The 24457-nt window shown below is 37.0% G+C and overlaps 4 protein-coding genes across 4 annotated transcripts; all 4 read left to right on the forward strand.

Moving 5' to 3' along the window:
• The first annotated feature begins 193 nt into the window (after positions 1 to 193).
• LOC106451019 (probable methyltransferase PMT11) lies at positions 194 to 4343 on the forward strand. The gene is made up of 9 exons (XM_013892870.3): positions 194 to 1062; positions 1699 to 1857; positions 1922 to 2192; positions 2330 to 2440; positions 2582 to 2741; positions 3010 to 3267; positions 3352 to 3474; positions 3670 to 3747; positions 3894 to 4343. Exons 1-9 carry the CDS (start codon positions 346 to 348, stop codon positions 4099 to 4101), a joined length of 2085 nt encoding a protein of 694 aa, XP_013748324.2. The 5' UTR covers positions 194 to 345; the 3' UTR covers positions 4102 to 4343.
• An 890-nt stretch (positions 4344 to 5233) lies between these two features.
• LOC106396217 (ribulose bisphosphate carboxylase/oxygenase activase, chloroplastic-like) lies at positions 5234 to 8095 on the forward strand. Its single transcript, XM_048780485.1, has 7 exons — positions 5234 to 5412; positions 5675 to 5994; positions 6083 to 6188; positions 6275 to 6360; positions 6662 to 7134; positions 7396 to 7677; positions 7832 to 8095. The coding sequence occupies exons 1-7, from the start codon at positions 5389 to 5391 to the stop codon at positions 7945 to 7947; spliced, it is 1407 nt and encodes a 468-aa protein (XP_048636442.1). The 5' UTR covers positions 5234 to 5388; the 3' UTR covers positions 7948 to 8095.
• A 570-nt stretch (positions 8096 to 8665) lies between these two features.
• Positions 8666 to 10024, forward strand: LOC106451017 (probable E3 ubiquitin-protein ligase RHC2A). Its single transcript, XM_022719158.2, has one exon. The coding sequence runs from the start codon at positions 8844 to 8846 to the stop codon at positions 9867 to 9869; it is 1026 nt and encodes a 341-aa protein (XP_022574879.2). The 5' UTR covers positions 8666 to 8843; the 3' UTR covers positions 9870 to 10024.
• A 6408-nt stretch (positions 10025 to 16432) lies between these two features.
• On the forward strand, positions 16433 to 17989 carry LOC106454668 (aspartic proteinase PCS1-like). Its single transcript, XM_048780486.1, has one exon. It carries the CDS (start codon positions 16475 to 16477, stop codon positions 17801 to 17803), a length of 1329 nt encoding a protein of 442 aa, XP_048636443.1. The 5' UTR covers positions 16433 to 16474; the 3' UTR covers positions 17804 to 17989.
• The last annotated feature ends 6468 nt before the right edge of the window (positions 17990 to 24457 follow it).

Raw genomic sequence — 24457 nt, forward strand, 5'->3', positions numbered from 1 at the left:
TAAAAGAAAAGAAAATTTTTATTTGATTTTAAGAAAATGAAACATAAATGAGTGGTTATACTATTAATAATTTTTTCACTTTAGAAACTTCGAAGGATTCTAACACCCTGTAATTAGAAGCTGACCCTGTAATTTAATGCATAGCCTATAAAGTTTCAACAGCCCAAGTCAAGCATAACTTGTAGTTGCATGTACAGCTAACAAATCAGAGTATCTACTACTTTAACTTATAAACGAATCTAGAAATTGCATTTATACTTAGTCAATCACACAGAGTTACGAACACTGCACACCAGATCCAGATTGTTCTCGGTGATCGTTCCTCCCTTCAAACGCAAGCAAAACATGAAACCCTTCGCGACCAATCGCGATCTCCGCAAAACCCCAACGCTCATCAAGATCTCCGCCGTAATCCTCGCCACCGCCGCCTTCTTCTACTTGGGCAAGCACTTGTCCAACGACGGCTACAAGCAGCTCGTCTTCTTCTCCTCCTCCTCCTCGGAGAACTCGATCCCGGAAGTCTCAATCTCTCCCAACAGCAACAAAACCTTCAATCTATCCTCGATCATCCCTCCCAATCACACCGAGATCGAAACAGCACAGCCGATTCCCTCACCAGTGACGGCGACGGAGACGAAAGCTAATCCTCCTCCGATTCCGATTCCGATTCCGATTCCGATTGCCTCTCCGCCTCCGCCGGCTCCGATCCGGACCTTCGGGGTACTAGACGCGAACGGCGTGATGTCCGACGATTTCGAGGTAGGTGACTTCGAGGACGAAGCTATTGAAGAGTCACGGAACAAGACGGAGATCGTAGAACTGAGAAACGACGGCGTATCGAGACCTAGAGTTAGGGTTAAGAAGTTCGCGATGTGTCGCGAGAGTATGAGAGAGTATATACCTTGTTTGGATAACGCTGATGCGGTTAAGAAGCTTAGATCGACGGAGCGTGGAGAGAAGTTCGAGCGTCATTGCCCTGTGAAAGGCAGAGGGTTGAATTGCTTGGTGCCGTCTCCTAAAGGCTATCGTCAGCCTATTCCATGGCCTCGAAGCCGTGACGAGGTATTATTATTCATCTGCTTGCGATATTGAAAGATTTGTTTTAGGTTAGTTAGAGAACATGCCTTGAGGTTTACTTGACTAGTGTTTAGAACTGATTTGTTAGATGATTCCGTAGCTTAGAAGCCGTGATGATGTAATCCTCTGCTTGCAATCTTAAAAGTTTTGTATTTTATTTGGAAAAAAATTCAGAATAGTATTTAGGATTTGGTAGATGATTCCATGGCCTATAAGCTGTGTTGATGTATTCGAATGCTTGCAATCTTAAAAGGTTTGCATTTTATTTGGAAGATTCAGAGAACATGTATTAAGGTTTGCTTGAATAGTAGTGTTTAGAATTGATTTGCTAGATGATTCCATTGCTTAGAAGCTTTAACGAGGTTATTCATATGCTTGTAATCTTACAAGTTTTGCTTTTTATCTGGAAGATTCAGAGAACAATCAGAACATGTCTTGAGATTTACTTGAATAGTATTTAGAATTGATTTGCTAGATGATTCCATGGCTTAGAAGCCGTGATGATGTATTCCTCTGCTTGCAATCTTAAATTTTTTGCTTTTTTAACCAGAGAACATGTCTTGGGGTTTGCTTAACTAGTATTTAGATTTGATTTGATAGATGATTTGGTTTTACGGATAGGTGTGGTTCAGCAATGTTCCTCATACTCGGCTTGTTGAAGATAATGGTGGACAAAACTGGATTTCAAGAGATCCACGAGATAAGAGCAAGTTTAAGTTTCCTGGTGGCGGTACACAGTTTATTCATGGAGCTGACGAGTACTTGGATCAGATCTCTAAGGTATGCTCATTGTTCTTGCTTGGCGTTTTTTATCTGATGTTGAAGTCTGACTTTGTGTCTGCAGATGGTTTCTGATATCACGTTTGGCAAGCGTATTCGGGTTGCGTTGGATGTTGGTTGTGGCGTGGCGAGTTTTGGTGCTTATCTATTGTCACGCAATGTTTTGACGATGTCTGTTGCGCCAAAAGATGTACATGAGAATCAGATTCAGTTTGCTCTTGAGCGTGGTGTGCCTGCTATGGCGGCTGCATTTGCTACGAGGCGTTTGTTGTATCCAAGCCAAGCGTTTGATCTTATTCATTGTTCGAGGTGTAGGATTAACTGGACTCGTGATGGTAAGGTTCTCTTGTGTGCTTGCTTTGTCTGGACTCGCAATTACTGTAGCTTTTAGCTCCCTGTGATGAACTACGCTTTATCTTCTATTCCTTTTTGGGAAAATTCTTATTCTGCTGTTTCATTTTTTGTGATGAAGATGGAATTTTTCTCCTTGAGATCAATAGAATGCTGCGGGCTGGAGGGTATTTTGCTTGGGCTGCACAACCTGTTTACAAGCATGAGGCGGCTTTGGAAGAACAGTGGACAGGTAACAACACTTTTAATCTGCTTCGAGCTACTCATCATGGCACGTAGCCTTGTTAGAGAAAAATGAGGAACATGGAATGTCGGAGTGACATTCCTTTTTTTCATTTAATCTGCTCTTTTAGTCTGACGTTTTGGTTTCCAGAGATGCTGAATCTTACGACTAGCCTTTGCTGGAAACTGGTAAAGAAGGAAGGATACATTGCAATCTGGCAGAAGCCCCTCAACAACAACTGTTATTTGAGTCGTGAGGCTGGAACCAAACCTCCTCTTTGCGATGAATCTGATGACCCCGATAATGTTTGGTACAGCTGCTCAATCTTTCTGTTTTCTTTTGATTGTGAAACAAGCACATACCTTGCTAAAGCACTGAACAAATTAATGAAGGCTATATTTAACTTATGCTGCGAGTATTGCATCAAAACTTCAACTTTTTTCAGTTTGGTATGGTTGATTGTACCTAGTCTGCCTTCGACTTGGTCAATGATAATGTGTGTAGAAAATCACACTTTCTATGTCTCATATTCTCTTGTTCCCACTTCTATGTCTCAAACTGTTGTGTTCATGCTTTAGGTACACAAACCTGAAACCTTGTATCAGTCGCATACCTGAGAATGGATCTGGAGGCAGTGTTCCTTCATGGCCTGCCCGTCTCCACACTCCACCAGATAGGCTACAGACGATAACATTTGATTCCTACATTGCTAGGAAAGAACTATTCAAGGCAGAGTCAAGATTCTGGAATGAAATAGTTGGGGGTTATATCCGTGCCTTAAAGTGGAGAAAGATGAAACTAAGAAACGTTTTGGACATGAGAGCAGGCTTTGGCGGGTATGAAAATGATTTCTTTCTGTTGAGTACTATGTCTGCATATATACCTCACTTTCTTAGCTGATCTCACTTTGTTTGTGGCAGATTTGCAGCTGCACTAAATGATCATAAACTCGATTGCTGGGTTCTCAGTGTAGTTCCTGTCAGCGGGCCTAACACATTGCCCGTCATTTATGATCGTGGGCTATTAGGAGTAATGCACGATTGGTACTTCTTTTCTCCTTAAATCTATCATATAAAAACCTAAAATTATGGAATTGATATTTGCTTTTTCCTGCTCATGATTCCTGCTGTTCTACATGTATTGTTGCTTTTCCTGCTCTTGTTTATCAGTCTGTAGTTAAACTTAAGAGTAAGGCTCTGGCTCAAGATAAATTTAATAAGCCTTGAATTCTACCACAGGTGTGAACCATTTGATACATACCCGAGGACATACGACTTCTTACATGCCTCAGGACTCTTCTCAGTCGAAAGAAAAAGGTAAGATAGGTCTCCGTAACACAATCTCAAAGTGATAAACTCATGTCCACAATTAATGATGATCACATATGACCATTCTACTTTTGTACATAAGTTATAATGCTGAATATTAGTTTATCATTCAAGAATTGCTTTGGTTGTATCAGATGCGAGATGTCAACCATCTTGTTAGAGATGGACCGGATATTGAGACCGGGAGGGCGAGCATACATTAGGGATACAATAGATGTAATGGATGAAATTCAAGAGATCACAAAGGCAATGGGTTGGCATACATCTCTGCGTGACACATCCGAGGGTCCTCACTCAAGTTACAGGATTCTAACATGTGAGAAGCGTCTCCCTCGAGCTTAATACCACACAAAACCACACTGGCACTTAGTCTACACAAAGCATATCGTTTGGTAATATCTCTTTACTGTTAGTATTTCTTCTTCCCCTCATTATGTAACTGTAAATTTGATTGTGGTGTATTACTGAGTAAAGTCTTACCTAGTCCTCAGACTTTTAGTAACAACAGTTCTGCATTTGCTATTCTGTTGATTGTAACAAAGGATCCATAAGAAAATAAAAAAGAAGCTCGCGACTTTCTCCAAGTTGAAAAATACAATACGTCCATGATAATGTTATAGTGTGTCTCTTGAACCATGTCTGCATGGCTCATTCTACTGCTTAAAATCTTGGCTTCCACATCTGTACACGATGGCTTTGACTTATTGGTTCAGCATTGTGACCCTGATTCTGACTAGATTCTGCTGGTGTAGTTCTCATTTGTTGTTTCCGTTTCTTGTAATGACTCTTCTGCTGCGTTTGAGTTTGTGTAATTACAGGCCGAGTTTGTCCTCGGAAAGCCTCGATACCATGGTATACTACTTGGAATGAAGTGTGTATGTTGAACAGTTACCCCCACACCACATCTACATAGCTACATCATAGATGAAGCCATAGTAATAGTTTGAGAAAAAAATAGTAATAATTTCTTTAGCTGTTAGCAGTAAGTAGAACTATGATTAGATTGCTAACCATATGATTTTGTATATAAACAATAATGTATGGTATATACCATATGATATACAATTGTTTTTAGTGATAAAATTAGAAATCAACAATATTGGCTAAAGACAATTTCTCTCAGCCAATCACTTCACATCACACCGTATTTGGAACAAGACTACCACTTAGAAATGTCAATATCCATAATTTGGAATTTTATTGTATGAAGAATTCTGTAGAAGTTTCTTGATCTCATCCTCAGCCCAAAAAAGGCAACAAAATCATTTTCCAAAAGCGTATGTGGTAATAAATAGTGTTATAACCTTCACTCAAGCTAACGCCAAATACAACACAAGTGGCACATATGAGCCGTTTCAAGACAACCTCATAAAGACATTCCACGTGGACCAATCATGTCAGAATCCTCCTCACCATCTTCTTCGTGCCGCCACGTGGCAATTTTGCCAACTACATCATCGTGTGGCGCTCAGAGAGTTGAGAAGAGATAACGAGTTGTCGTGTTGTTGATCAGTCGGTCTATAAATCTCTCTGTTTCTTGCCCACACCAACACCTATCTATCACTGCTTCTTCTCTGAACAAATTCTCTCTCTCTCCTTAGCTACTTTTGTGACGCACACTCGTGAGAAATGGCCGCCGCAGTTTCAACAGTCGTGAGTTTTCATAACTTAGACCAAGATTCTGATCTTTTGCACCACTTTGAGATTCTCTGTCTTCAGTATGTCGTTAGAACCTACAAGACTTTAATTAGAGAGATACTTTGATGCTTTAGTACACACTGTTCAAATCCCGGTTTGCTTTGGTTAGCATAAATTCAGTTTGTTCTGATTGAACAACGTCTCTAAACCGGTTCTTGAACTATGCGAACCAAATTTGAGTTCCAAAACTGAGTTTAGCCTACTCTCTGCGTTGCAGTTGAGCTTGAACGGGTCGGGAGCAGGAGCTGCTTCAGTCCCAGCAACAACCTTCTTGGGAAAGAAAGTTGTAACATCATCAAGATTCTCACAGAGCAACAAGAAGAGCAACGGATCATCATTCAAGGTGGTTGCTGTGAAAGAAGACAAACAAACCGATGGAGACAGATGGAGGGGACTTGCCTACGACACATCTGATGACCAACAAGACATCACCAGAGGCAAAGGTATGGTTGACTCTGTCTTCCAAGCTCCTATGGGAACCGGAACTCACAACGCCGTCCTTAGCTCCTATGAGTACATCAGCCAGGGTCTTAAGCAGTAAGTTTTCATCTCTCTATACCTCTCATTAGTTCCATAGGTTTTTATAATCTTTGGTTTTAAATTGTTTCTTCTTGTTGATAAATAGGTACAACTTGGACAACATGATGGATGGGCTTTACATTGCTCCGGCTTTCATGGACAAGCTTGTTGTTCACATCACCAAGAACTTCTTGACCTTGCCTAACATCAAGGTACTAATCTCACAGTTTTGTTTAGTTTCATATTTGAGTTATTACACACCAAAGAGTCCAACTATATTGGTCTTGATTCTTTATAGGTTCCACTTATTTTGGGTATTTGGGGAGGCAAAGGTCAAGGTAAATCTTTCCAGTGTGAGCTTGTCATGGCCAAGATGGGCATCAAGTGAGTCCATCTAATCTATTACTCCTTTGTTTCAATATAATTGATGTTTAAGGTTTTTCCACGCTGATTAAAGAATTACTAACTTTTATTCAATTTATATATCTTGTTTGTATAAAAATAGCAATAAATATAACCAATAAAAAATTATATTGCAGAATAAAAATCATTGAAAGAATAAATAACATTTTTTTATAGAAACTTGAAAACATTACTTAAATTAAAACAAAAAAAAACTAAAACATGATCACTTTAAAATGAAAGTATCAACAAAAATCTAAAACATATTTAACTCTTTTTGTAGCCCAATCATGATGAGTGCTGGAGAGCTTGAGAGCGGGAACGCAGGAGAACCAGCCAAGCTGATCCGTCAAAGGTACCGTGAAGCAGCAGACATGATCAAGAAAGGAAAGATGTGTGTTCTCTTCATCAACGATCTTGACGCTGGTGCGGGTCGTATGGGTGGCACTACTCAGTACACTGTCAACAACCAGATGGTTAACGCAACGCTCATGAACATTGCTGATAACCCCACCAACGTCCAGCTCCCAGGAATGTACAACAAGGAAGAAAACGCGCGTGTACCAATCATTGTTACCGGTAACGATTTCTCCACTCTCTACGCTCCTCTCATCCGTGATGGACGTATGGAGAAGTTCTACTGGGCGCCGACTCGTGAAGACCGTATTGGTGTCTGCAAGGGTATCTTCAGAACTGACAAGATCAAGGATGAAGATATTGTCAAGCTTGTTGATCAGTTCCCTGGCCAATCCATTGGTAATACTCCATCTGTTTCATATTAATTATCAAAAGTGCAAGTAAAATTTAATTAAAAATTAATTTATTTAATTTTAAATATAAATAATAAAAATACAATTGACTATACAATTTTGAATAAAATTAAAGTTATATAAATTAATATATTATGAAACAACAAACTTTTATAAAACATCATGTATATTGAAACGGAAGAAGTAGTAAAGATCTATTTGTTGGTGTCTTTGTATACGATTCTGATTCTTGATTTTCTTGTAATAGATTTCTTCGGTGCCTTGAGGGCTAGAGTGTACGATGATGAAGTGAGGAAGTTCGTTGAAGGACTCGGAGTGGAGAAGATAGGGAAGAGGCTGGTGAACTCGAGGGAAGGTCCTCCAAAGTTTGAGCAACCAGAGATGACACTTGATAAGCTTATGGAGTATGGAAACATGCTTGTGATGGAACAAGAGAACGTCAAGAGAGTCCAACTTGCTGACCAATACCTTAACGAGGCTGCGTTGGGAGACGCAAACGCGGACGCTATCGGCCGCGGAACTTTCTACGGTTAGAGCTCGAGGTTTGAAACTTCTTAATTTGTTTATTGAATCAGTTGGATATAAATGAAACTGTAAAAAAGTAGGAAGGTGAGAGGGAGAGAGGGAAAGAGAGAGACTGGAATTAGGGTTTCTGAAATTTTGAAGTGTAACTTGCCTTGCAGGAAAAGCAGCACAGCAAGTGAACCTTCCTGTGCCAGAAGGGTGTACTGATCCTGCGGCTAAGAACTTTGATCCAACGGCTAGAAGTGATGATGGAACTTGTGTCTACACCTTTTGAGCTTTCTCCTAATTATTATTAATTTGTACTCTTTTTTTTGCCTTTTGTGTAATTGCGAATTGGTGGTTCTTGTCCTCTTTTGTTACTCTTTGTTTTTATGATCATGTGCAAACATATTCATATATCAAAATTTGCCTTCTCATAAAAACATTTCTCAACTTTGTTTTTCTTCTGCTTCACGTTTCTTCTCCCAATTCTTAATGCATTGATTCCACTATAGATAAAATAATTAGAGATTCAAGGAAGTTAAAAAGAAGGAAGACAAAACCTTCTTATCACAGGTAAGGCAAAGAGTATTTTGGCAAAGAAACAAGGAAGTTTTGATGCAAATTTTCAATTGTTAATGGGCTCTTGGGGACTTTTTACCTTTTCTAAGTATAATGGGCTTCTTTGCTATTACTAGTACAATTGATTCCCACCATACATAGTGGAAGAAAAAAGATAATTAAAATGGTTCCCATTTTCAATATAGTTTTTACCAAACAAATGTGGAATATAGCTTTTTTCTTTGTTTAATGTAAAGTCAAAGCTCAAAAACAAAGCATGTTAATGTTAAAAAAATATTCTGCAATTTATTGCCTAAATCATTTACTTTACTTCTATAACCATAAGATTCTTAATTGTTTTTATTATTTTATTTGGCAGCAGTTTCAAACTGAAAAAGTTACACGACCAAAAATAATAATAAAACGGTTCAAACAAAAAGAAAAAAAACAAGAAGAGGCATGAGAAAGAGAAGGTGACAACAGCACACGAGTTGGACGGTTATGTACACGCCATTCCTCTTCTTGTTAAGACAAACCACGACCGTGTCTTCTCTCTCTCTCATTCTCTCTCTATAACTCTCAAACCGTATGTTCTTTCCTTCAAGATTCTGATTACAGATCTCTATCCCCATGGCTTCTGGATCTCACTGGTGCTACAGTTGCAGCCGCTTCGTCCTAATCACCAATTCCATCTCCTGTCCCGATTGCGACGGAGGCTTCCTCGAACACCTCCACCAAACCCCCGATTCATTCCACCGTCAGCACCGCAGCCCCACTAGATTCCCTACTCCTCCCACAAGCAACCGATCTCCCAATCCAGTCATCGTCCTCCGCGGATCTAACCCATCCGATCGATCCCCTTTCCAGATGTACTACGACGACGGTACAGACTCAGGTCTCAGACCGTTACCCCCGAGCATGACGGAGTTTCTCCTAGGCTCCGGGTTCGATCGGTTGCTCGATCAAATCTCTCAGATCGAGCTCAACAACAACAGCAATAACTCATGTGATCATCCGCCAGCTTCTAAATCAGCCGTCGAAGCTTTGCCGGTGATCCAAATCGCTCCGACTCATCTGGAATCGGATTCTCAGTCTCACTGCGCTGTTTGTAAAGAAACGTTCATTCTCGACTCCGCAGCTCGTGAGATGCCGTGTAACCATATCTACCACCCTGACTGCATCCTCCCCTGGCTCGCCATTCGTAACTCCTGCCCCGTTTGCCGCCACGAGCTTCCGGCGGAGGAGGAGGATGATGTGGCAGCTACTACGGTTGCGGGACGTGAGGAGGCGGGGGAGGAGGATTCCTCGGCGGGGATGACGATTTGGAGGTTGCCGGGTGGAGGATTCGCTGTGGGGAGGGTCCCCGGTGGATGGAGAGGAGGAATGCCGGTGGTGTACACGGAGGTTGACGGTGGGAGACTCGGAGAAGAGAGGCTTCCGAGAAGGGTAGCTAGAAGAGGAGGAAGTAGTAGAGAGAGATCGGGTGGGTTTGCGGGTCGGATCATGAGACTCTTTGGATGTTTCAGCGGGTCATCTGGATCCATAGCATCAGGGTCTGGGTCCGGGTCCGGGTCAAGATCAAACCGTAGGAGCAGGTCGTCGTTTGCTTTGTTTAGGACAGCTTCTTCAAGGAGACAACATTGGCTAGCTTCATAAGTTAAACACAGCATGATGGTTCCTTTCTTGTAAGATTTTTTTTTCGTGTAATGATTATATCTCTATGCGAGTAAAATTTATACAAAAGTTTTTAGGTCAAGTGAGATTGATAGAATTGAATTATTTGGTGAATATTTGGACGTTCATTTGTGTTACCTTACGTACCACTGAATAGGGAAAGAACAATGGTTTGTGGCCGTAAGTCCTAGCCTTAGTTACTTATCTTACAAGTCGCAACAGTTTCTTTAATGTTTAAAGCTCATGGTTTATTTCCACATCCACATAGAGAAAGTTATGTTGGACAGCATTGTACAGCTATACAAACTTTGAACTACAGACAGAACAAATGATACGATGCCTCCTAGAGGTTTAGAATCTTAGAAAGGCCGAATAATTATTTTTGAGGTCAGTATCTACAGAGCAAAATGTGAAGGAAAGCAATAATAGAGTTTTTACAACGCATCTGATGATGCTCTATATTATTGGAGACAGCCTTTGTAATTTATAGACCACTATAATGTCACACACTATCGTATCAAAGATGGATTACCATTTTATCAAACATTAATACGACCATTTGCCTTATTAGGTAGACAAAAAACACTAATTACTTTGTAGATTATGCTATAATCATGAACTAGATTTTGACCCGCGCTTTCAAAGCGCGGGTTTATTTTTGTTTTTTTTTTTCAATTGACAAATATTTAGTAAATGTCACATTTTCATATATTTGTGTTTTATTTTATAAAAGACTTAAAATTTTTATCTTTATTTATCGTATTTCATTTTAAATGACTATTTATGTTAAAAAAATTAAATTTTATTTTTTTAATGAATTAAGTTGGTATAACTCTGATAAATTAATTTTATTATGGGGTTAATATTTTAATTAAAAAATTATATACTTTTAATAAAGATTTATACTTTTCAATAAAAAAATTCAATTATTTTTATGAATGCTTAAATTATATTAAGAAAAAAATAATAATAATTAAGAATAGTTGAAAAAAAATTATTTGAACTTGGACTCAATGGTCCAAAGGAAAAAAAAGTGAGAATTGAATCTGATTTTTTAATAGGCCTAAATGGCCCAAGAGAGATTTGCTTTGGGCTGGATCCAAAAATAATGACCCAATATAGATTTGTTATTAATATTACTTAATTGCCCTTAATGAAACATACAATGTTAGTGAAGGAAACATGCCCCTAAGGTAATAATGACAATAGGATCCTGCTTTAATAGTATAGATTGAAAACATCTTCCCTTATTGAGCCGCCTGGGAAATTTCTGTAATCAAAACAGTTGATGTAGACAGAATAAAGACTTTTCTCAAATAATGTTCCTTAAAATAACTAGTGTAAACATTCCAACGAGGGCATCTAGTGTCGCCTATTGTTACCTACCAAACGTAAGCTAAACACTCAGAGAGTGACATAGAATGGCATTATATGGCGCGGATTGCGTTCAAATTGCTTCCTGCACGGACGACAGAAGACATGCACGCACTTTAAAATATATATATGTAAAATGTTGTTATTTGTAGGCAATGTTTGAGGTAGATCACTAATTTTCTTGTCTTATTCTGCAGCACATTCTTCACTTCCTCGATTTGTGGTTTTCGAGTGTGATTTAAATAAGTACTTTCAATTTTTTCCGAAAATCAGATTGCATCAAATAAAGATTTTTTTTTTTTTGTCAACGATTTCCTTTCATAAACTCAAAACTGAGTAATCAAAGAACATAGTTTGGATACAACACTCATTGTGAAAGTAACAGCAAAACAAGTGGCTGCGCATTGATTAAAAGTACAAGATAGTGAAGTGAAAAGAGTGACAAGGTTTCTGAAAAGAAGACCTGTGATCTTAATCATGTCCAGCCATGAACGCATGGCAGAGGAAAGGACAATAGAGTCCAAAATTAACTGAAGACTTGAGAGTCTACAAGTCTTTGCTGATTGAAGAGTTTTAATCATTTTTCCAGCTTCGTTGGCAAGGGACGAACCTGCGCTCAAACTGATAGAGGAGCCTTGGGAGTCACGGGCTTCTCCTTTTCCATAGATAGACCACCCAAAACCTCCAAATTTAAAAGCTTTAAACCACATTCCATTCACCAAATCAGTCGAAAGGATTTTAACATGAACAGCTGGGGACCTTACAGCTACAAACACAGAGACAACAAAGCCATGCTTTATGAAATCTGAAAGCTGTGAAGAAGACCACCACTGCCAGCTGAGTAAACCTGAAATAATTGAAACCAAAACCACAAAGGCAAATGTCCAAATAACCTCATACTTGGGTAAGAAACTGGTACACCACAGTGTAATATCCTCATACTGAGGTAAATAGAGTTTCATAAAGAAACCCACAGAACCTGCAACATCCTCAAACTGAGGTAAAAAGAGCATTAAAGAGAGCACAACATCCTTATTCCAGAGTAAAAAGAGACTCCTATTGAGATAATTAAAACTGATACTCAACGGGGAGATGGGAGCTGAGGTCAGGCTGAGAGGGAGGACTCCGATATTACCGTATCGATACCCATAGCTCTCCCTGAAACCTAAGCTAAACCGCAAGCCCGTAGACAAATCCGACACAGAAATCGCCTTCACCTTAACGGTGACTCTGAAAATAATGGAGCTTGATGACAGAGCGGACGAGTCAACAAACTTAAAGAACTTGATAGAGCGTGAGTCAGCATTGGGTGATGGGCGCTGAGCATCAGGTGGTGGAGGTTTAATCCCATCGGGACAGTCAAGTTCCCGTGCGAGATGGATTCTCGGAGCTTCTTTCCGGTTTGGTGAAGCGAAGACACAGTGCGGCGGAGGAACGAGCACACGGCTGATGGTTACTCTTTCTAAGTAAGGAAGGCGATAGACCCACGGTGGTGAAGTCGTTTCAGTCGGGGGAGATGGAGATGCGGTGGAGAAGAGCCGACCAGATCTTGTAAGTTCAGCATCCACGGTGAGAGGAGGAGCGGTGGCGACGGTAAGACGAGGAATGGTGGCGACAGGAGAAAGCCGAACAGATCCGGTGAGCTCACCCACGGACTGAGTAGATCCGGTACATTTGTACGTGCGGAGGGAGACAAGCTTGAGGCCATAGATCTGAAGCTCAATATTGGAGCTTATGAAAATCATCTTTAAAACTTCTTGGCACACAACTCTGGAGCGTGAGGTCACAGAGTCGTCAAGGTTGCGGTGAAGGCGAGACGAGGTGAAGCTTGAGCAAGGTGACCGGATCTCCTTGGAGAAGAGACACATACCGGTACGAAACAGAGACGAGAGCTTGATAACAACGAAGTAGGAAACAGAGGAGGAGCAGAGGATGAACAGAGGTGAAGAAGATGAAGAATAAAGGCGACGCCGGCGAGCCTCGACTCCACCGGCGTCGGGAAACGACGAACGAAACGGCGCCTCGATGTCTGTGCCTGGGAGAGAGCTAGGGCGAACGTTTTAGCGTTTAATTATAAAATCAGATTTTAGTTTGTTTTGTTTATAGCTTTTTTTTTACTGTTTTAAGATAGTTTGGGTCGATTATTATCAGAAAGGTATGGAGAGACATGTTCTTGACATATATCATTATTTGCTATGATTGTCAATATAGGACACATAGATAAATTTCTCTTTTGTCTAACAAGATGCTTAATAAAGCATGCGCTTGCTCAACCTGACCTCACAATGAGCCCTGCCTAGCACTATAGCGCACACATAAGATTCACTAAAATTGGATGCTGAATTCACAGTACATTAGCAGAAGTTTACTAAACAAACATACATGTACACGCTAATCGAAATAATAGACTCAGAAAGAGTCAATTGGCAGCCTAATGAGTAAATGGGACACACCAGTTCACAGAGTCGTAACGTATTGATCTTCTTCGATCACTTTCACACTCACGACTAAATCTTGGATGACTTCCAAAAATCTTAACATACCATAATGCTACAAGTCTACACGCAAGGTTATATGGTTAAGAGAGCTGGTCCCCATACGCAATGGTCTGGCCTTGCCACGGAAAATACATAAGAATACAAATAACGCATTTATTCCCAAATTGACTATCAATTCCTTTTTAGAATTTTTCTTGGCTTTGGTTTTTCGACGATTGTTTGAATATTACTAATTCTGTAGACCTTTAATATCACAAAAATACTGAAATAGGATAACCACTAAATTATTGACGATAAATTAATTGAAATAATACATATTTATCATAATTTACAATACTTATGTGACAAACGGGTCTATATCAAGGTTAGCCTTGCAAATGGCATGCAAATCAAACGAAAATTCAACTAAACGGGTCTATATCAAAACTAACCTTGAACATCCTACATCCACACGACTTCAATATACAGGCTTGTAACCAACTAAAGTAAATGCAAGTTTACAACTATAAGTGGTTCTTTAAGAAGATAATAGATGTGTAGCCCAATCCCAAGAGTCTTAAGTTGGGTGCAAAACCAGCTACTGTGAAATTGAATCCTACTACCATTACCCATTTACCCTAAGAAAAATCTACAACATATATTATATTCCAAAAATTAAAGATGCATATTATTTGTTTAAAAGAGATCATAGCCAGAACAGTGCACGCCCATGACTAGAAGATATTGATGGTGCGCTAGCATAGTAGCATGATAACCATCCCATCCAAGTTCTGTTTTGGTGGAGACTAACTCATCTTCCTTTTTTTTTTTGTCACAAAACTCATCTTCCATAAAGTTTCTTCAGTCATTCACATGATTAGCTTGGTTCATAATTCATAGCCAATCACCCTGAGGAAAAAAATGGCAACATTTAATGCACGAGGCGTCATTCATATCTCCTACAAATGTTTAAATTATTTAAGTAGGTATTTGTCAACACCTTGGAATCAATTTTGATTTATGTGTGATTTTGACAACTAAAATATCCACGTCGCAGCTGTAACTCTATAATCGTATTTGTTGAGACCCATTGTCCTAACACCAAACTATTTTTGTTGGTACATGGTTGAAAGAAAAGGACGTTAAGTTATTTGGTAACACAACAGGAAAGAGTTGTTGAGCATTGGGAATAACTTAGGAATGGGTTGCCTCCAGCACACATTGACAAACTTTCTGATCGATTTCATATCCACCTTTCGCCAACTTTGACAAACTTTGCTAAATTACAATAAAATAATTTAACTTTCGTTTTCCCTAAAATATACTAGAAGGCTAGCAGGACTTGGTTTGACGTGCTATTGGGGAGGTAATCTCCAATTTTATATTAAAGGTAAATATTTATCTTAAAAATATTTTATTTAGATCATTTTGAATATTCAGTGCATGCATTACGTATACGACGGTCGGTTAGGTGATGGGAAACAAAGACGAGACAGTATATGATGGGAAGAAATGAGATAGAATGTGAAGAGACAAAAATTTAAACTTTGTTTTCAAATTCATGTGATGGGAACAGACCAAATCAAACACACAATTACACAGTTCTTGTGTCATCCTATCTTTTTAACGTCAATCTTTCTGAGGTCGAATTGAATGGTAGCACTTTATAATTTCCTCTAATATTTCACAAATAGAGTAACTCTATTATAGAGTTGAATTTGCTTCAATGGTTCACTCTATAATAGAGTTACTCTATAATAGAGTGAAATATAGAGTATTCTTGTTTTTTCACTCTATATTTGGAGTAAAAAAATAGGATTACTCTATATTTCACTCTATTATAGAGTAACTCTATTATAGAGTGAACCATTGGAGAAAATTTAACTCTATAATAGAGTTACTCTATTTTAGTGTAAATTATAGAGGAAAAAATAGAGTGCCTTTGGAGATGCTCTTAGACGGCATTTTTTCACGTATGGTAACAAAATACTACTAATCAAAAAGTCATAATATAAGGCAGGAAACATTTGCTTTTTGTCATTAACACCTTTGCTAGACTATAGTGGTCTTAAAAGATGAACAAAAGGAACAATCCGACCATTTTTTAGTTTTTGATATGTTTGTTTTCCGTGAAGTCGGTTATTGAATTTAAAAATAAAACTTTACACGATATCTCCTTTTTTATTTAATTATAGTAAAAATGATACAAGAAAATAATAAAATTCAGCCAAAAACAGAAAGAAAAAAATTAAATAAAAACAAAGGTCCCGTAGAAAGTGGGAACACGAAGAAAGCAGGAACAAAGTTGATGTGAGCTACAGAGACTAAACAGAAACCAAAAGACACAGCCAAAAAGAACTACTCGTCCACTAACTTGTCTTTTTTGTTTGAGACTTGGCTCTCTCCAATAAACCCTAATAACATTCAACTGAAATGGACAACACAAGACCCTAATGATCTTTGTGGAAGGATTTTTGTTAGGATAGGACGAGACAAAATTATGTTTTCTGAAAAGTATTTTTGTAGTTATCCAAGTAGTCTGGTTATGATTTGACTAGCTACTAAAACTATTGTTTAGACGTTAAAGTTTTTCACCTAAAATTCAAAGTTTTTTTCTTTTTGGCTCGGAATGATTAGACTAAACCGAAACGAACCGGGAAAGCGTAGTCAAGAGAGAATAAAACACACAATATTGTATTTAAAGATGGCAAAGCACGTAACAAACTTAGTAAAGACATGATGGCTTCATCATCATCATCATCATCTCTTTCAAATTTATCGCTTCAAATTTCAATTTTGCTTCTTATTTTTCCTCTCACGTTCTGCAAGATATCTTCTCCAAATCAAGAACCACTAGTCTTCTCTCTCAAAACCAAGAATGTTCCACAGTCTTCTTCAGACAAGCTTTCTTTCAGACATAACGTCACTCTCACCGTTTCTCTCTCCGTGGGCTCTCCACCGCAAAACATCTCGATGGTTCTTGACACAGGAAGCGAGCTTTCATGGCTTCACTGCAAGAAAGCTCCCAACTTAGGATCCGTGTTTAACCCGGTTTCGTCCTCTTCTTACTCGCCTATACCTTGCTCCTCGCCTATTTGCAGGACCCGGACCCGGGACTTGCCCATACCCGCTTCATGTGACTCGAAGACCCATCTATGCCACGTGGCAGTCTCCTACGCCGACGCTACCTCACTAGAAGGCAGCTTAGCTCACGAGACATTCGTAATCGGATCCTCAGCCCGACCCGGAACTATATTCGGGTGCATGGACTCGGGTTTAAGCTCTGATTCGGAGGAGGACGCTAAAACAACCGGTTTAATGGGAATGAACCGGGGCTCTTTATCGTTTGTTAACCAGCTGGGTTTCTCTAAATTCTCTTATTGCATATCCGGTTCAGACTCCTCCGGTATTCTGCTTCTTGGTGACGCGAGTTCCTCGTGGCCCGGTCCTATCCAGTACACGCCTTTGGTTAGTGAAACGACGCCGTTACCGTATTTCGACCGGGTCGCTTACACGGTCCAGTTAGAAGGAATCCGGGTCGGGTCAAAGTTGCTGTCTCTACCTAAATCAATGTTCGTACCGGACCATACCGGGGCAGGTCAGACGATGGTGGATTCCGGTACACAATTCACGTTCCTGATGGGTCCGGTTTACTCCGCCTTGAAAACCGAGTTTATGGCGCAAACCAAGGCGGTTCTCAAAGTTGTAGAAGATCCAAATTTTGTGTTCCAAGGGACAATGGACCTCTGTTACCGGGTTGGGCCGTTGACCCGGCCCAATTTCTCGAGGTTGCCCGTTGTTAGTTTAATGTTTCGTGGGGCGGAGATGAGCGTGTCGGGTCAGAAGCTGTTGTACCGAGTAAACGGAGCTGGGTTGAGAGGAAAAGATCAGGTGTATTGCTTCACATTTGGGAACTCCGATCTTTTGGGAGTAGAAGCGTTTGTGATTGGTCATCATCATCAACAGAACGTGTGGATGGAGTTTGATCTTGCTAAATCAAGGGTTGGATTTGGTGCTGACGTTAGATGTGATCAAGCTAGTCAACGGCTCAGATCGCGAAATTGATAACCTGTGTGATATAGGATTCCACTAGACCATATACATCTATTTATAGTATAGTATACATATTCTTTTTGCTGTGCTTTATATATGAATTGTTTCGTAGAGCTTTTTGTGGGGATAGTTGGATACTAGTTAAAATACATTTTATATCGAAATTATAATTTATTTAAATACTTTTGGCGCGTGATAGAACCCATGCTCAGGGCCCTCTTCGGCCCAAATCGTTTTTGTTTTAGTAGGCCTTGTGACCCAATAATCGTTGGGGCTATACAAGATGGATCAAGCAATGTATTAGTTCCCCAATTTCATCATATTATATTCTCTCAATCCAATATAACACTACTTCCTAACGAATGAAATGTAGTAGTGTACCTATAATTTACATGCACATGAATTTAACTGGAAATAACTTTAAATATTTGTAGCTTTTATTAATCTCGGTGATGTTAAGTTGTTGACAATAAAAAGTGTAACTACTTAAAATAAGATTGAGTTAATATCAGCCAACAAATGTTGTTATGGACTGTTCAAATGGTAACACTGTCTTATATTAGAGAAATAAAAAGTGAAACATTTATATTCAAAAAAAAAAGGAAAATGAAACATGGTCTTTTCGCTGGTTGATGTCTAGAGATGTTACAGTCTTAGGTACTTTTTCTGGAAAGCCAATAAATTTTGGGCCTGAAGCTAGCCTATAATAGGGGCAGAGCAGTTCATGTGCAGCTTGATGCATGCAACGGATGTCTGAACATTGAACAATGTAAAAGATGATCTCCAATCTATTCTCCAATCACTGATGAGACTATCAAGTGCCACATGGTGAAGAGTGGTGCGTTACCCATTAGAGCAATTCATTTTTAAAAGAGTTTGTTACTGTTTTTCAATACGCCACCACCCTAGAATGGTACTAATGTTTTAAATTTTGATTTTTAATATTGGTGAACATTGTATTTATATATCTACAATCACAATTTGCTCCATAATTTCGGTTTTATTTAGAATTTGCAAGGAACAAGAAGGTGGTTTTTCTTGGGAAAAAATCAATATTCCAAAATTCAATTTATATTTTGTATCAGTTTATCGTAATCTTATCCTTCCATAAAATGAAACGAAGAGAAATTCCATTGGTATTCTGAATATTGATGTGTAGGCATACCCATCATGATGTTGTGATTGAAAACGATTGATCCAATTAATAGGAATATGAAATAAGTTAGGATTATGTCGAATATTATAGGATTGGTCTTTGCCTATGTCGTTGAAGACTCTACTTGGAGGTCCCCCCAATCCTTTCAATAATTGTCTTTTCCAAATAAATAAAACTTAAAACATATTTAGTATTATCTTCGAATTTCAGTTTATTTGAAGTCTTAATTTCAGTTTATAATTGTTGAGAGGTCTCCTTTATTTTATCTTTGTTTTTGAACTTTATACTATTATAATTGTGTAGACATGCTACAAGGGGTACATCAAAAGACAAAGCATATCAAAGGAGACGTAAGTCATGCCATATGCTGGTGGGTTTCCATATTTGTTCATGTGATGCTACCAAAGACCCATAAAATCCCTCCCCCCTCCCAAAAGCTATCCATTATTTTGTTTTATAAACTTTTTTTTTTGATAAAATTGTTTTATAAACTTGTTTAGATTCTTTGAAGCTTGGAGTTTCTTCGATCATATCGGTACCTACTTTTATTTTTTTGTCTCACATTAAAAGAGATAAAAAAATATGTGGACTCATATATGTCCATGCATACACATGTCACATCTATTTGCATGTTTGCCATTAGACCTGTTTTGTCGATGATCTTAGCAATAATGATTTCATTGTTCGGAAAATTAGCAATAACAAATCGCAACAGAATTGATGATGATAACATACTATACTACTAGAAAAGAACCTATAGCAATCAATAATAGAAGTCTATGTCTCTTCTTGTACCCGTCTAACTTATCAGTGATCACATTCTTTTTAGTAATATGTCTCTTCTTGAACTAGTTTCTGGCGATGTGTCTCTTTCTTGAACTCGATTATTTTATAAAGACTCAAAAACTGTGTGGTATACTTCTGCTTTTGTCTAAATACTCGTGACTTTGGCAATACGTACCGCTCTTTAGTATAGTTAGATAATGTATTCATTGTGGTCATACATAAGTATGTATTCTCATCATTTGGATCATTTGTCTCTACTATTATTGTTCACGTTTGCGTGTCACGGATGTGATTGTTGACCAAACATGGACCCTAATGCCTATTTTCGTTACGTTTTTGTATTTGTTTCAAATAGTTATTTTGGATAGAGGTTACCCTCCTTCTAGAGCTTCATATTGGCCTTCGGCCTTCTTTTATGTATAAGATAACGAAAAAAAACTCATATAACCAATTTAGACCCCGTCAACTCGGTTAAAATAGTTTGTATTTATTAATATGGTTAATTACACATAAGTGACCAAATACTACATTTACTGGTAGCTTTATTACTACGATCGAATAGATAGAATAAAATATGCTGAATCCGATGGTCAATATATGGTAGTTATTTTTGGAGGCAACACGTGACATTTATCATAATTTCTTCTCATGTAACTATGTAAATGGGTTATATTCTTGATAATTATATAAAAGACTTTGCAGAATTTATATATAAAGCCTACCTCACAAAGTCGCAATTGTTCGTCTCTTCACGTGACTGCTGCATGGGGAAAAATGGCTAGCTAATGGCTCTAAAGAAGTTAGTCACAACTTATGGATGATTATACACAAAAAAAAAGAAGAAACAATTATAACCAGGGAAAAATAACTACAGTTTGTGTCCTATATTCCATATCATGTAAGTTAATTATAATACCATTTGATATAACTCGAGTTTATATGCAATGGAGTAACATACTAACATTTCCTACTTCGTAGTCGGTACAAAGAAAACAACATATACAATTGTTGTCGTTCGAAGAAAACCGCGCACTAGTGACACTTTTCATTAGTTTTGGATATGAGAAGAGATAATAGAATAGTAAATTAACAATCCTCAATAATTGTTGATTAAATAAAACTATACAGAACGGCCACGAAAGAATAAAGTAAAGGTAAGTCAATGAAATTGTCCGGAACTCCGGATATGTCTATAATAATAATCCAAATTAAGCATGCTAATGAACAATCAAACATTTTACAATCATTAAACAAAGATCCTTTGGATTTGTGGGGATGACTACTAATATATGCTTTTATTTGCCAATTTTATATTTTTTATATTTCCTCTTGATCTCCACCTAATGGAATTTCTTTTGAAAAAACAGTTGTTTACATGTATATGTGATATATCTAGCAAAATATTGCATAGAACAACACTTGAGATATGTTTGCAAGTTGATCCAAAAACAATATGTTTGCATAGAATAACACTTGAAAACTGTTAAAAGAGAAATTGACCACTTTGTAAAATAGCCTCCCAAAAAAAAACCCAAAATCCCGTTAAATCAACCATCACTAGCCCGCCTTTTCTCTAAGTTAATTCTCTTCCCAGTTCTCGTTGGATAATGTTCTCAGAACATCAATGTTATAGGAAAACAAACAACATACACACTGCCCCCATAGATGGAGAGTGTGATAATGCAATGATATATGAAATTTTTAGACTTTTATTCAGGAGGTCTCCAGAAATGGTAGTAGTGGCGACGACATGGTGAAAAGTGTTGACATGCTATAAATTTGATCTACATAATCATTGCCAAATAAACCGAAGAAGTAGATCTAAATAAAAACAATCATGGTCACTGATGATGAGATCCAATTTTCAAAATAAACTTAAAAACAATAACTATGTTTTACTGTTCAAAGTACAGTTGGTATGAAAAGAGATCAATAATTAAGACAATGTGTAATTTGTATTTTTAATCTTATGTTTTTATATTTGAGTGAGTGGGGTGATTAATACACAGAATTTCAGGAGATTTACAAGATGTTGAGATTGTGTTCTAGTATTCTTGCCTTCTTGGCCAATTCAGCAGCTTTGAGAATATTCCTTCGATTGATATCTTGTTTTTCTACTAGTTTCATGAGTAAATCTTGAATGTATATCTAAAAGTTGCTATACTGTATTTGTTTGGGTATATTTTCTGTATTAAACTCATCAAATATCTACTATGAATCTATCACGAACATAAAATCATTGTAGTTTTTTGTTTTGATCAAAAAAAAATCATTGTAGTTTAATTCCAAGAGATAGATGCTTAGCACCAAATAAGAGCTTCAGTTGCGCTGTGGCTGGCAATTGCTAATAAAATACAATTTCGATTCCATACTATAATTATATTTTGACTTTACATAAAGGATCCATGATGTTTATTTCTATATGTTGGTCTTTGGCGTTCAACCAAGAAGCATCAAGAATTTTTTTTGTTATATATATAATCAAATAAAAACAAAAGGTTATTAACTTTATTCTCGGTTAAAACTTTTTTTTGTTTGGATTTGCAACAGATATGATATATAATATAATCACTCTAGTGTTTAGTTTTAACTTCTGAACTAGATTCTGATCCGCCCTTCAAAGGGCGGAAATACCTTTTTTTTTAATTTTTCTTTAAAAACTTTAATTTTCATATTTGTGTGTTTTTGTAACTATATTTGTGTTTTTTTATGTAATCAATAAAAATATATGTTATGAAATAATAGTAATTTAAAGGTTGATCCACCGGCATACATTCGTTTCTTTGTAATTATATACACATATATCCGTTTTTTTGTAATTGTATTTGTCTATTTTAGATCTTAATCCGTGCTTCAAGTGTGGGTATAATGTTGGTTTCTATTTTTTTGTTTTTTATGAAAATATGTTACATTTTCTGCATTTTTTCTTATATGTTATAAAATTTTAATTTATATTTTTGTGTATAATATTTTTTAAAAAAAGTATTAGTAAAAGATTTTGAGGTATTGAATTTTTGATGTTGCATAACTATACAATTATGTCATAGTCATTTCATTCATTAATTTTGAACTTTATTCCTAAATAGTGGTTAATTATTATTTAAAAAAAAAGAAAGTATAGTTACAATTTTGTTTAGCAATTAAATAGATAAAATTATATATTTTCATCAAATTTTCATGATTTGATTTCATATATAATGTTATTATTAGATGTCCATTTAAAATTATTCAATACTCAAAATTTATTCCACTTAAATTCATGGAGTGATGATTAAAAAAAGCTTAGGATCAAACCACGTTTGATATAAACCCAAAAAGAAGAATGTTTGTTGATATATATATATATATATATATATATATAACACTGTAGGTAATATATTTTTTTCGAAAACAAAAACTGTCCGTAATATATGTGTTTGTACCGAGAATTTAGGATGGAAGTTACAAAATAAAAAAACTGACGTTACTATAGATTAGATTTTATATGGTCCATATTATTAGGTAACAAATCAAAAAACTGACGTTATATATTATTACCTATTCGTATTTTTATTTAAAAAAGTGGTGGTTACATTTTGTGGTGGTGGCCGCCAATTATTTAGCAAATAAAGTGGTAGTTACATTTTATTTTCTTTGTAGTTATATTAAAAAGGAATGTATTATTTAAATTATAAATTGGACTCAACTATTATTAATTGGGCATGTTCCTAATTTAATAGTATTGATTTCGTCATTAAATAATTTTTTTTAAAAAATTGTATTTCTGGAGTAGCTCGTGTATTCGTAAGACTAACAGTTATAGTTTTGACTTTTGAGCAAATAATTGCCGAAATAATCTGTAGTACTACGTTTCTATAGATACCTTAACAGTCATATCAATATTGTTCAATCGATATTTTACCATGAATCTTTTGATAAATTCCAATAGCCTAAAGTGGCAAGTTCCGTTGTAAATGGACAGACTTACATCGACTACTGATTTGGTCATATGTAGTTAGAGACTTACAGTCTCAAACAATTACCAGTAAATTTAGTAATTTACTAATGAAATAAACAGGTCCGAGACTCCCGAGTAAAAAAAAATTCTACAAATTGAGTAACTGGTTCAGGTTGGAATATAAAACTAGTATGGCGACACAAATTATATATACACTATTTTATCACCATATAGCCATATAGGTTAAAGCATGCATACAAAAATAGTATAAAGTAGTATTAAAGGAGTCAGATGCATATGAAATCTCTGGCAATTCAGAGATGCCCATGGTAAGAAACTACGAGAAAACCCCAGCTGTTAGTTTTGCATGTGAAGTATTAATTATTTAGTTAATTCAGATTTTTTTCTCTGATTACTAAATCACGTTTCACGAGAAAACTAACTACCCAAAATAAATGAAATTAACATCTTTTTTAAATGCCGTTATTTATTTGAACTAGTTTTTTTTTTTTTGTGCGCACAAAGTTTTCATTGATAAATTTTAACGGTTACAAGAGCAAAAGCAACATCGTACAAACCACGACACGCAAATTCAAAAGCTAAATCCCAGACATATAGTTCAATAGGATACAAGGATAGAGACACAAACTTATACAAGTTTGATAAAATGTTATATAAGAAATCGAAGCTGCCACAAACGATCCAATCTATAAAAGACTCAAACCGCACTTCAAAATCCACAAATAACACATGATTAGTCACAATAGCATGTGACGTCGCAACACTT

Source organism: Brassica napus, chromosome A5 (genome assembly GCF_020379485.1).
Source record: "Brassica napus cultivar Da-Ae chromosome A5, Da-Ae, whole genome shotgun sequence".
Lineage (NCBI taxonomy): Eukaryota > Viridiplantae > Streptophyta > Magnoliopsida > Brassicales > Brassicaceae > Brassica > Brassica napus.